We start from the raw sequence: 14,553 nt of genomic DNA on the forward strand, positions 1-14,553 counted from the left end.
GTGTACAGTAATGCTAATTGTGATTCACCCTGAGGTTTTTGGGTCGTTCCTTGCCTGCATGTTGGTTTAAGATCAGGTAATTGTGCAATTGTGTAATTGTAATCCTGTACAGTCCTTTGAGACATTTTGGTGATTAAGGGCTATAAATAAATGTGACTTGACTTGGTAATATACTGATTAAAAGGATAACCACAAACCTGTCTTTTTTCATTTTCTCCTTTTATACTTCCTTTTTTTCTTAACTTCTTCATACAACGTAATCATTAATACTGTATAATGCATCAAAGCAAGTGAGCCGATTGAGAGCCGACTCTCTTTAACGAGTTGAGCCGGAAAAGCCGGTTCTGTAAAAAGAGACAGACTTCCTTTCACTACACAACTACCACGGAATGATGCATGATGGGAAATCCCCAGGCGGCAGACGCTTGTGCACAGTAGCATCAAACTGCTCGCTTCGTTTGCAACAGAAAAAAAAGATACCGAGATGGAGGCTACCGCGGCGAACTCGTTTGACTCGATCGATTTGCCGTTTCGTCATAGTCGGTGTATACCGGATGGTACCCAGAATTGACAAATTAGCGTTTTTCCGTACAGATTTTCTTTCACGTCGTACTGGTATGCACTCTTCCTCTCTCATGCTGTCACTCCTTCTCAAATGTACTCCCTTTCTCACTCCTTGCGCTCTCTCTCTCCCTCAGTTCATGGCTCCTCTAGTCTTTCCAAATCAGCCATTCAGTCTGCGAGGCTTGCTCTCTCTCGCGTCCACTCTCTCACTCCCGCCCTCCTCTCACACTCACTCTCACACAAACCCAGGACGCACCGCCGCCGTCAATGCGGCGCACTGGCAGCGACCATGCATGCTGTGGCTTTCTGTGGACAAAAACAGTCTTATATGAATAAGCGAGAAAGCTAACATTGGAGTAGGCACTCTAAAGGAACGAGGAAGAATCCGAGAGCTGAATTTTTTGGATTTGATTTTATTGTTATTTTCCCCGACGCGCGCCGGACTAGATGGCAGGGGCACAACCGGGGGTCCATGCGCTGCAGCTGAAGCCGGTGTCCGTGCCCGAGAGCCTCAAACGGGGCAACAAATTCATGAAATGGGACGATGTGAGTCACCAGCAGCGATTATTATCTCCTCTTCTCATGTGTTATTAAATGCATGTGTTGCAACGCGGATCGCCCGCGCGCGCGCGCGCACGTGCTTTGTTTACACGCGTTGTAGTAGCGTAGGCGTGCGTGAGGATGTATGGGGAGGGGGATTAAAACCCAAATTAATTTCTAAGACATGGGGTTGATTAAGCATGATTATCGTTATTATCTCGGAGACGAGCGCGCGCACGTGCGCACGCACTTGCAATTATTGCCTGGCTTCAAACAAATGACCTTGATTTAAATTGATTGCGCGCGGATATCGGAGTGGATCGTCATAAGCATCCTGCATGGTGGAGTAGAGCGATAGCCGAATCCAGGACCAATTCACATTGTTGTTACTTTTATGATTTATAAATCACAATAGCCCGATTGGATTACAATTATAACTCAATTTTGTTCACTCTATGGAATGTTTTCTTCATTTTCCTCATGTTGAGGTTTTTGAGTTTTTCATTGCCCTCATGTAGGTCTTAGATCAGGGGATGGTGTCATAATAGTGTGTGGTTTGCAATAATCTGTGCTTTGTGGTCTGATTAAGGGCGTTACAAATAATCATGACTTGACTTGACCTGACTGAGGTTTTTCCTTGCCCTCGTCTAGGTTTTAGATCAGGGGATGGTGTAATAATAGTCTGTAGTCTGTACTAGTCTGTGGTCTGTGCATTCCTTTGAGACTCTTTGTAATTAAGGGCGTCACAAATAAATATGACTTGACTTGACTTGACTGGGGTTTTTTAGTTTTTCCTTGCCCGCATATATGTTTTAGATCAGGGGATGGTGTCATAATAGTCTGTAGTCTGTACTAGTCTGTGGTCTGTGCATTCCTTTGAGACTCTTTGTAATTAAGGGCGTCACAAATAAATATGACTTGACTTGACTGTGGTTTTTTAGTTTTTCCTTGCCCGCATATATGTTTTAGATCAGGGGATGGTGTCATAATGGTCTGTAGTTTTCAATAGTCTGTGGTCTGTGCAGCCCTTTGAGACTCCTTGTGATAAAGGGCTTTACAAATAAACATGACTTGACTTGAAGTTTTTGAGTTTTTCCTTTGCCCTCATATAGGTTTTAGGTCAGGGGACTTAAATTGGGTTTTGCACAAAACAATACCCCAAATTGGTTTACTTTATGTGGGAAAAAACTCCCCAAATTAGTACCTAATTTCCCTTATGGAATGTTTAAAATATAAACAGGTTCATGTTGTACAAAACAATACCCAAAAATTGGTTTATTATATGGGCAGCACGGTGGCGCGTGTGCGTCACAGTTCTGAGGTCATGAGATCGAACCTCCTTTGTGGAGTTTGCATGTTTTTCCCGTTCTTGTGTGGGCTTCCTCCGGAAACTCCTGTTTCCTCCCACATTCCCACGGGTCCAAATTGTCCCTAGGTGTGAATGAGCGAGTCAATTGTCTGTCCCTGTGTGCCCTGCGACTGGATAACAACCAGTTCAGGGTGTCCCCTGCCCACTGACCGAAGATAGCTGGGATGGGCTCCAGCACCCCCGTGACCCTACTGAGGATAAGCGGTGCAGATAATGGATGGATGGATTATTTTATGCGGATCAACCTCCAAAATTAGGACCTTATTTCCCGTATGGAATGATTAATATATAATTTTGGTTTTGTTCTATAATGTCCCAAATTGGTTTATATTATGTAAAATAGAAGTTGTCTTTTTTTGCCCTTGAGGAACGTTTACAACATAAATAGGGTCACGGTGTAGAAATCAATACCCAAATTTGGTTTATTTTATGCAAGGCAACCGCCCAAAACGTAGGACTTGTTTTCCCTATGGAACGTTAACATACAAATTGGGTCATGATGAACAACACAATACCCCAAATTGGTTTATTTTATGAAAGACAATAACCAAAATATGGAATGCTTACAGTATAATTTGGGTCTTGTTGCACAAAACAACACCCAAAATGGTTGATTTTATGTAAAATAAACCCCCACAATTTGGACTGTTCTCCCTAATGGAATTTGTGCGGTGGTACTTGAGTTATGTTTTACAAAACAATACCCCAAATTGTTTTATTTTATGTAAGACCACCCGAATAAAAGATATTTGACCCCAGGAAATGCTAACTATACAAATCGGGTCATGTTACACAAAACAATGCCCGAAATTGGTTTATTTTATGCAGAGCATTCCCCAAAAAGTAGGACTTAATTTCCCTTTTGGGTTGTTTACGGTGTAAATTGGGTTATGTTTTAAAATAAAATTAAACAATACCCACATTTTATGCAGGACAACCTGAAAAATTAAGACATTATGGAATGTTTACAGTATAATTTGAGCCATGTTATATAAAACCAAAAGCAGAATGGTTTATTTTATGCAAGAATTAGGACATTTGACTCTTGACAATGTAAATTGGGTCATGGTGCACAAAGCATTACGGATATTTGGTTTATTTTATGAGATATAACTCAAAAGATAACATAACACTTGACTTGTTTTGCCTTGATGGAATGTTTACAATATAAACAAAGTTCATGTTGCACAAAACAATACCCCGAATATTTCTATTTTATGCATAACATGTCATGATTACAGATTGAGTTCACCTGTGCCCGCTCATTTTGGCGCTAACCGTTGCGGCCTCTGATTGGCTCCCTGTCCCTGTTTTAACCCAGTCCTGTCACTCTCCTGCTGTCAGTCTGTCTGCAAACCTCTGTTGATACAAGGCAAGCCTTTTTGACCCTGACTCCCGCCTCTCCTGTTTTTTGCACCCGTTTTTCCACCTGCCCGTTCCTGATCTCCCCGTTTGTCTCCGGTTTTGATCCCAACCATGTCTGCTCTCCCGTCCCGTTTCTGACCCAGACCACGTTTTTGCTCTCCTGTCCCGGCTATTGACCGGTTTTTCCGTCCCTGACACTGCCATCGCCCGCTACGGCAGATCCATTTCCGTATTCGGATCACAATCCGATTACGAGAGCGACTTGCTTCCTGCGTCCAGCGAGCATCGGATCGTGGGCGCTGCCCTTCCTCTTCCTATATCTCAATAAATTTGTGAGACACGTTACGCGATTGGGTCTACCCTGTGAACTGGTCGTGACAAAACAACCCAAAAGTATAGTGCATTTGAGGGGGTTTTTTTGCCATTATTGAATTTATATATGAAACGGGTCATGTTGTACAATAAGATACCAAAAATGGCAAATCTTATGCAAAACATCCCCAAATATCAACAATTTTTTTGTTTTATGTAAGCCAACCCCAAAATAGGACATCCGATGAAATGTTATCAATCAAAATTGGGTCATGTTGAAAAAAAACAAATACCCAAATTGACTTATTATACGCAAGACAACCCTCTAGAAACAGGACATTCTATTTAAAAAAACTCAAATTGGGTCGTAAATATTTAAATTAAATCTATTTATTTTCATTTTATTAAATAAATAGATTTATTTTCTATATTACTGTGCAGGGTTGGGTAGGGTTACTTTAACTGGATTACTTTCAATTACTTTCGATTACTACCAGCTCGGTGGCCTTGGGGCTATGGCGCTCGCCCCGAGACTGGGAGGTTGTGGTTCAAGCCTCGACCGAGTCATACCTAAGACTTAAACATTGGTACCCGTTGCCTCCCTGCTTGGCGCTTGGCATTAGGGGTTGGAATTGGGGGGTTTGGTCATCTAATGACTCCCAAAACCTCAGTTGGGTTGAGCGAGGGGGCTGGGAATCCCCTCCTCTAAATCAATCTCCCAAAAAGAGTCAGAAATGACTCTAGCCACCTCCCACTCGGGGGATATGGCTGCGGTATATATATACTTTCATTTACTTTTGTATTACTCCAATACCAAATATGCTAATAAAAGACAAAATAAACTAAATATGAATACAATTATTAAATTTTGTGCAGGCTTGGGGAATAACGGAATACATGGAACGGCAAAAATGATGTTGGCAAGCTGTTTGGATTTATTTTCATTTTGTTTCTGTCGCATTTGATGTTAGTTTTGCCGGAGATCAAAGAGATCAAAGCCAGGAGAGAAAGCTTACCACGTGTTGTGAGTCATCATTTTATTCATATTTAGTTACTTTTGTCTTTTATTCGCATATTTGGTATTGGAGTCATCCAAAAGTAATTAAAAGTAATCAAGTTAAAGTAACCCTACCCAACCCTGTGAATGACGTTTATCTGGGTAGTCAAGTCAAGTCATGTTTATTTGTGACACCCTTAATCACAAGGAGACTCAAAAGGATCACAGATTATTGCAAACTACAGACTATTATAAAACCCTGATCTAAAACCTACATGAAGGCAAGGAAAAACTCAAAAACATCAACATGAGGAAAATGAAGAAACCTTGAGAAGGGACCGCAAATGATGTAATCCCCCTTCCAGGATGACCAGGCTGCAACGGATGTTGCAATAACAAAAAATATACAGTGAAATATGGGTCATTCATAAACTATGGAATAGAAATGTGTTTAAAGCTTAGATTTAAACGGTTCCACTGAGGTTGCAGATCGAATCTCAGAGGGCGGAGCAATCCACAGCCCTGGAGCCCGAATGGAGAACGCTCTTGAACCTGCAGATTTCTTCTTGGCTCTGGGGATCACAAGTCGACCAGCATTTTCAGAGCGAAGGTTCCGGACCGGAACATAGGGGGAAATTGAATCCAAAAGATTGAGGGAGCAAGTCTATGCATGATTTTGTATAACACCAACAGAACCTTAAAATCACATCTTAAGCTAACAGGGAGCCAATGCGGGTTAGTTAAAGTCAGAGTAAGTAAACTTTGTTATCTTAGTTTAAAGCCTCGCTGCAGCATTTTGTACCAGCTGCAGGCTCTTGATTTTGGACTTCAGGAGACCGGAGAGTAGTGCATTGCAGTAATAGAGACGGAAGGTAACAAACGCATGAATTATTATTAATTACATCACCGGCTCGAACGAGACGAAGACTCCGGTAAAAACAGGGGTTGGAGACTACGCGCTACAATAATAGCCGAACCATTGACACACACTGCTCACTCGATATGGAGTTTCTAGCAGTATCGTGCAGACCCTTCTATGTACCGGGAGAGTTAACTGTGGTCTTTGTGTTTGCTGTTTACTTTCCACCGCTAACCGTTTCACAGGATGCTAACGTTAGCATAGCGCTAAATCTCCTGCCCGCCGCTATCAATAAACAGCAGCTTGCACACCCCAACGGAGCTTTATCGTCGACGGCGACTTTAATCGGGCATGTTTATGGACTGTACTCCCAAATCCATTCAATTGTGGACTGAGCAATTCGGAAAAACACTGGACTATGTGTAATGTAAGATCAAACATCAAACATTCCGGTTGTATCAAGCAACTCTGTTTGACCCTCACCCCCCTCATCGCATCTATTCTATTCTATAATCCCCGCATCAGACTGGGACAGCATGGGACGAATTTTAGCAATGTTGCGAAGATAGAAAAAAGCGGTTCTAGTGATATTCTTGGGACAGATTGGGGTCAAATATAACACCTAAATTTTTTACTAAGTCACTCTGGGCGATATTACATCTGTCAATATTCAGAGCAGTTTTTGAGAACATGTCACAGCATTTTGATGGATCAATCACTAACATTTCGGTCTTTCAGAGTCGAGGCGCAAGAAGTTGAGTGCAGGACAAAACGACAGCATCGATCATTAATTGACCAAAGATAAACAACAAAATACAAGCTGAACAATGCAATACTATTGTACATAAACATGTCCCCAAAGAAAGTAGGCTTTTAAGGGCCTGTTAGATTTTTTTTCATTTATTTCCCGAGCAGGGACGATGTATTCAAAACCAGAACAAGAAAACAGAACTTTACCCCAGAAAGGAAAATAACAAAGCAAGGAAATGACATGTCAAACTTATGATAGCTTAACTAGTGACCCGGATAGCGCATGATACCCAAATCGAAACTTGATATAGTAATCCTCTTTAGTGTGTTAGTCAATTTGATGTATTGGAAGAGGTGGGTAGTAACAAACAGGGTTGGGTAGGGTTACTTTAACTTGATTACTTTCAATTACTTTTAGATTACTCCAATACCAAATATGCTAATAAAAGACAAAAGAAACTAAATATGAATAAAATGATGACTCACAACACGTGGTAAGCTTTCTCTCCTGGCTTTGATCTCCGGCAAAACTAACATAAAATGCGACAGAAACAAAATGAAAATAAATCCAAACAGCTTACCAACATCATCTTTGCCGTTCCATGTATTCCGTTACTCCCCAAGCCTGCACAACATTTAGTCATTTTATTCATATTTAGTTTCTTTTGTCTTTTATTAGCATATTTGGTATGGGAGTAATCCAAAAGTAATTGAAAGTAATCCAGTTAAAGTAACCCTACCCAACCCTGGTAACAAAGTACATTTACTCCTCGCTATGCAGCCTGGCATTCTTTGAACAGTCAAAAATAAATTCACCCTCTTTGAAAAGTTTGCCATGCTTGGCGGTCAGCGTCATGACCTCATAGCTCGCCTTCGTAGCATTTTCACTTGACTCTTAGGGTCTCGTGAAAAAGTGCTGCTGTGCCTTTAAAACAGCTTCCAGCTGCTTCACCTTTTCACAGCGTTTGATTCCAGTTAGCTATTTGTAGTCGGTATGGTTCATCTGGCAGTGCCGTTTGATGTTATACTCTTTTGGATTTCGGTGAAACATTACTCCAGTTTCCACTCCCTGGAAGCGGTGGCCCGCACAGTCAACTTTCCTTTATTTATTTACAGTCACCCTGTCAGAAAATACTCAAATAAAGCCAAAGGGCAAGGTGGCCGAAGAGTTACTGCCTTCATCTAGTGAAAATACTTTTTATTTTTGTACAATTGTATGTTATACTGCGGTCAACATTGCTGGCGGGCCACATCTTATTGATTTTAAGACAGAGGCTGCGGGCCAGTAAGAATATAATCTGTCAGAACCAGGACAGACAGAGGACCCAGACGCGTAGCGATTTATTTTACGGGAATGGGGGAGTCAGCACAAACGCCAGTGATTCGGCAATCGCTAGGCGGAAGAAGTGAGACAGAAGACCGGCACGGAAAAACAGGACGCAGGAGGCAGACGAAATTGATACCAGATACCGGACAGACGGGATCGATAATGGACAGGGCGAGCTAGACGGGATCGATACCGTATACTGGCGCAAGATAAGGGACAGGACGAGACAGATGGGATAGATACCGGATACTGGCGCAAGATATCAGACAGGATGAGACAGGCGGGATTGATACCGGAAACTGGAGACTGGAGCAAGATATGAGACAGGACGAGATAGACGGGATCCATACCGAATACTGGAGTCTGGAGTCAGATATCAGACAGGACGGGTCGAAGCTGGGAAACAGACAAGAGCAAAAACAGGTGGGAGTCAGGGTCGAAAAAGCTGGTTTAGAGTACACTGAGGTTCGCAGACGGACTGACAACAGGTGACAGATAGACGTGGGTTTGAATGGTGACAGGGAGCCAATCAGAGTCCGAGGTGCATCACATCAGTAATCATGACACTTTTACTCTAGTAAGTATTTGGATGACTACTTTTAGTTCTACTTGAGTACTATTTTTCTGAAGTAACGGTACTTTTAAATTTTTGGCCACTCCACCCACTTCTGGTTATTGGTATTGGGTTGTTAGGATTGCGAGGAATAGATTACTGTCCTTACAAATTAACTACAACGACAACACTGTATATTTATTCAGAGTTATGTTTATCCTGAGGTTTATTTGTCGGATTATTTTGGCCCTTACTCCTACAAACGTGTTTCCCCTCCAACCCGTAAATGTTTGCCCACTTCTCGTTTGCGGCGGCGGGCATTCCGCCAGGACAAAATGCCCTCCTGGTTCTGTTCCCTGTGAAAATACAACACCCCGGGAAAGATGAGCTCAGGACACTTTCGGGAGAACCGGGAGACGGAACGACCGACCGAGACAGGACGACAAAGCTCGAGGGAGAGAAATCGAATTTGGTGCTATTGTGGTTTGAGAGGCAAGTCGTGAACGGCTCTTAACAGGAAACTGGAACGGGAGATTATCGGACTTGTTTTGTTTGAAGGGGGGGATTTCAGATTGAACATGACAAAAAAGGAGAATAACGATTACTTTTCGACTGAAATACTGCTGAATGAAAGCTAACCCATAAGTCGCTAACTACACTTCGGAATTAACTTCCAGACGGTCCTTTCAAAATGAGATTATTTTGACTCATTTTTGAAAATGTTGTCCTGTAGTTGTAAGCATAGTTTCACTGATGCAAGTGCTCCTGATTGGCTGCTTGTCTCTTTTTAAACCCCCGGCTTCCTGTCACCCGTTGTCAGTCCGTCTGCGAACCTCAGCTCCCGCTAGGCAAGCTCTTTCGACCCTGACTCTGTCCTCTCCTGATTCCTGTTTGATTCCCGGCTCCGACTCCTTTTCTGAACTTGATGACGGTTTTGCTCCCCCGTCCCGGCCATCGATCTGTTTTTCCCCGCTCTCGTCTCTGCCTTCGCTCGCCATGGAAATACCACTTCCGCGTCTGAGTAACCTGCTCCCCACGAGCAACGATCTACGGATCCTGTATGCTTTCCCTTCTTCCTAATAAAACTAAAAGAAACGCACGCAAGTGGGTCCTGTCTTCATTCCGGTCCTGACACATAGGACATGTCAAGAGAAAGCTTCAACCCTCATCTATGTTTCTAGCTTTTACTATTGTTTAGGAAACAGCAATTGAACATTGTTTCTTAAAACTACTTGTTTCCAAGAAAACTGAGAAAAACATATTTTCGTGAAAGGATGCATTTCCAGCAGAACTTTCATTTTGTGCTTTTTTTTTTTTTTTTTGCTTTTGTGATACCTTCAGTATATGCTTTCCTTAAACACAAAAGCATGTTCCTTGCAAAATAAGGTTCTATTGCAAGAACACTGAACTTATGAATGAAGCTTTTAGCGCCTGATATTTACAGTAATGTCACCACATGATTGTGGTCACCATGGCCATCGCACACGTGAACGAAACGTCATCCCTCTCTGTCCCAACGGGGCAAAAGGGATTTAATCATCTTTTTTAAAATACTACGTATTCGCCATATACGGCTGCCAACAACTTGTCAAGTCAAGTCTAGTCAATTTACATTTATTTAATAACAAATTGGTTCAAAGGACAACCCACAATTACACAATCCCCCGTTTTGAAACCAACATGCTAGTGTTTTTTTCTCTTTTTCTCTCTCTCTTTCTCATCCTCTCCATTTTTTCTTTATATCTCTCACTTTCTCTCTTTGACTTTCTCTTTCTTTCTCTTCATCTGTCTCTCATTCTCTCTTCCTGTCTTGCTTTATCTCTCTTTCTCTATTCCTCTATCTCTCTTTCTCTATTTCTCTTTCTCTCCTCTTTCTCTCCTATCTCTCTTTCTCGCCTCTCTCTCTCTTTCTCTCTCTCTCTCTCTCTCTCATTCCCTCTTCCTGTCTTACTTTCTCTCTCTTTCTCTAATTCTCTTTCTCGATTTATCTCTCTCTCTTTCTCTCTCTTTCTCTCTCTCTCTCTCCATTTCTCTCTGTCTCTCTCTTTCTCTCCTCTCCTCTTTCTCTTTCATTCTTTCTCTCCCTCTCTCTCTTTTTCTCCTATTTCTCTCTGTCTTTCTCCTAAATCTACTAGTCCAGCTCCCATGAGAGTTTTTCTACCATGTGGCCTCCGAGCTAAAAGAAGGGGGGGTCAAAAATTGCTCTTTTTTTCAAACGTAATCAATTTGTTTACATATATCGCGATAAATCTCTTTTTTTTTTTTTTAAAGTTTTAAGTTCAAGTTTATAAAGTGAAAGAATTGGGCCAAATGTTATTTCTACACCTTAAAATGTATCGTGACACCGAGAGATACACCCATTAGACAACGTTTTGTAGGAGTGCTTGAAATCCTTGAAAATGCTTAAATTTTAATGCATGTTTTTCGAGGTTTGAAAAGTGCATGAATATTGGTTAAAGTGCTTGTGAATGCTTGAAATTGTTGCCATGTTTCTCAGCACTCTGATTCGGTAGACCACGGAATAAATGAAGAAAAAAACAAACAAAATCTGCTTAAAATGACACCGATACGCCTGCTCTGGTTGCTTCGCTTTTGCGTTGCATTTCTTTTTCCTTCGTGATTAACAGTAGCTGGCATTAGTTTGTATGGCTTTGTCACACCATTATTTTTCTATTGAAAATCTATTGAAATTTGTATTAGTATTAGCTACAAGAACTCATTTTTAATTGATAGTATAATTGATTAAAACCAAACGTACTGAAAATGTGTTCTTTAATTGAACCCTATGCTCTCTGCAATTTAATAGCTACTCCAATGCCCTCTTACCTCCGCTATACGAGATCTGCCCATAAATCTATTTTAGCGTGTCTTTATTTACGCCCGGAAGCTAGCAAATAGCAATCCTAATCCAGAGTGCTGCATTCCAGTACGTACTTGTTTATAAGCATACACTTGGTACACCGTGTTCCCCTCCAAACGAGTGGGTGGTTCAACGTGGGTCCACTTAACTTTTATTGTGCATTAAAATTTCACAGACTAAAACAATGATAATAATGAGGGATCGGTCTCTGCGCGGTTTTAAAATATATATCCTGAATAGATGTTAGGTCAGGGTCACTCTCGGAGTGGATCCTCTTTTCAGTCAAGACGGTGCAGTCATCCGTTACCCTCCCTCCCCAGGCCCTGCCGTATCGGATCGGCAGGTCTGGAGGTGTTACCGTAGCGCCGCGACACCACCTTGATATCTCATGAGCTGCGAAGCTAATGGAATATCGTGTCCTCCGACCCTTTTAACGTCAAAGGCTTTGATAGCGTCCCCCCTGCGCCAGATGGGGTCTCGCCAGAATACCAGGCTGAACAGATGCATTCAATTAGCGTTCTCTGCAAACACCCTGATAGAGACCTCATTAGTTGCTTTTTCCCCCGCTCACTCGTTCCTTCGCAGTACTTGAGGATGCGCTACTCAGGTATCCAGGCATCCAATAATATCCGGAGGACACGAATTGCGGGTTTACATGAGGCCTGGACTCAAATGATGAAAAAGATCAGCAGAGCAATTCTGTTCACTAGGTAGAGATCGATTATGGCAACAGGTCTCAATAAATATCTAACAGAGGGTCACCAATGTGGTAAAACCCTAAGAACACAACCTGATTCTGAAAATAGCTTATTTGTAATGGGTCTTTGATAATCAGGAACAAAAAAGTAGCACTCAGCTTCAAAGAGGTTGGTGACCCCTGATCTAAAATCTGCAGAGCCTTGGATCTTGAAGACCAGCGTTTAAGATCTGTGCTGGTGACTTTAGGTAATATGTGCTCTTGGAGGTGAGGTTGGCTTCCATCCAATTAGAGCCTTCAACTCTGGTGAGGTCCAGACCAAATAATGGTGGTCACTTTCAGAAAACTGTAGGTTTGAGACCAGTATGACTCAGTCTGATAGACATGCTATCAGTTAAAACCTGGTCCACAGCTAATACACTGCCTCAGGATTTAGTCTGTTTACTTGCCAGTGAGAACTGGTCAGGACTGACCTGTAGTCTTAAGACCAATTTTCATTATTTGTTTGTGTCTCTTTTTCCAGGACTCTACAACTGTAAGCCCTGTGACGGTAACGGTTGACCCCAAGGGGTACTACCTGTACTGGACAGATCAGAACAAGGTGAGTCTCTTCTGCTTCGTGAGATCGCTTATACAGTGGTACCGCTACTCACAAATTTAATTTGTTCTAGGAGTAGCTTCGTAACCTGAAACATTTGTAAGTAGAGACGGCTTTTAAATGCTAATGCGTTGATACGTTTCAGGCCCCGCAAAAGTATGATATTTTTAAAAATAAATCATAAAGGGGTATCAGAACATTTTCGCGTTACTTGAAAAACTGATCCAATGACGTGTGCTTTTGCCAGCTATTGACAATCCGTCTGAAATGTGCGAGGCAGACATCATCATGATGAGCGATAGACCTTTTTCCTGGTTATTCTTTTCCACTTACCGGTATGAGACTTCATGAAATGTCTTTAATTTTGGCTGATGTAATGATGGCTGCATCCTCCTTGACGTATCTGAAGTCCTCCTGCATGGCGGTGTGTTTTTATACCTTTCTATTATCTCTTGCTTTGTTTTAATGGAGAGAAAAAGTCTCTTCCTCTTCTTTTCTCCTTGTCCACTTTTCTGCATCTCTTTCTTGGGGGCCATTGTGAATGATAGTTCTTCGTAGCGGTGCCATACAGTAGACCGTTCACAGAGGAAGGAGACATAAATAGCATGCAGGGATTCACGCAGGTAGAACTCTGGGAGCCACAAAAGGCAGCGGGTACTGTATTTTTGACTTTGTATCCTGAAACGCCCTGTTCAGGTACTTTGTGACCTGAAACTTTTGTATGTAAAGACATTTGAACCTAGCACTTGGTACTTTGCTGCATCAGTGCAGGTTGAGAAAGAGTCTGTGATCCATTATCCCCAATGGCATATTGCTATGAGTGGAGCTGGCAGAACGGATTTTTGTCAGGCCTGACAGGTCTTTTTTGCCCTGCTTTCTACCAAATAGTGAACTGCACTCGTGAAGCTGTGAGCCGTTGTCCCCATTCTCACATTAGTATAAGTGGGGGCCGGAATAACACACATTTTTCAGGCCTGGCTGCTCTATGTTTGACATTATTTCTGCGTATAATGAACTGCACCAATGCGACTAATCCCCAATCCCTATCGCTAAGAGCGGGGACCAGCAATAGGGACCTTTGTAAGGTGGCGTGCCATTTTGGCCCGTCTAAAATGAAATGCATTGTTGTGGCCGTGATCCATTGATCACGGTTAACTATTGCTGAGAGCAAGGGCTCAGGGAGCAAATTTGTGTCATCCACGGCGGCTCTTTTTTCGTTCCTTAACTATAGGAACAGCACCCGTGCAGCCGCGGCCCATTATCCCTGGTCGATTTTTGCTGTGTGCAAGGGCTGTTAGAGCTCATGTTAAAATGTTGGAGGGGCAGCTTTTGGCGTATCACTGGGGGTTCTGGCCCCCTTTTAATCGCGATAAACGCGGGATAACTGTATTCACTATACAGTTAGAGGTGCAGTCTGAGTATCTGACCTCTCATCCACCCTCTACCCCCATTTGGAGTACAAGTGAACCAAAGACACAAACACAATGCAGACGTAAACACAACGTGAAAGGTTGCTAGGTGAAACATTAACACGCAAATCCTAAGGGAAGCATAGCAATACAGGCTGTCGAACAGAACAAACCTGTGACATTCTCTTACACTGAAATCTAATATTTGATTCAGGCATTAACCTGACACCCGTGGGACCTTCGTGTTTTCTGTTGTTCGCATAGTCCCAAGACCAGCTCTGTATTGTTGGGACACTTTATACACTCAGTGGCTAAATATCAGGATGAACTCGCCTCAGGTTTTTACTCTCTTT

At 42.3% G+C, this 14,553-nt stretch overlaps 1 protein-coding gene across 1 annotated transcript in view; it reads left to right on the forward strand.

Moving 5' to 3' along the window:
- Window positions 1-815: 815 nt before the first annotated feature.
- plcb1l (phospholipase C beta 1-like) overlaps window positions 816-14,553 on the forward strand; it is a 184,979-nt gene continuing 171,241 nt past the window's right edge. The window contains exons 1-2 of the mRNA XM_088324426.1: window positions 816-1,110; window positions 12,717-12,794. Of these exons, the coding sequence (XP_088180552.1) occupies window positions 1,012-1,110; window positions 12,717-12,794 (177 nt within the window). The 5' untranslated portion in view covers window positions 816-1,011. The remainder of the gene's footprint in view (window positions 1,111-12,716; window positions 12,795-14,553) is intronic.

Source organism: Urocampus carinirostris, chromosome 20, assembly GCF_059441175.1.
Source record: "Urocampus carinirostris isolate Australia breed hairy pipefish chromosome 20, RoL_Ucar_1.0, whole genome shotgun sequence".
Taxonomy (NCBI): domain Eukaryota; kingdom Metazoa; phylum Chordata; class Actinopteri; order Syngnathiformes; family Syngnathidae; genus Urocampus; species Urocampus carinirostris.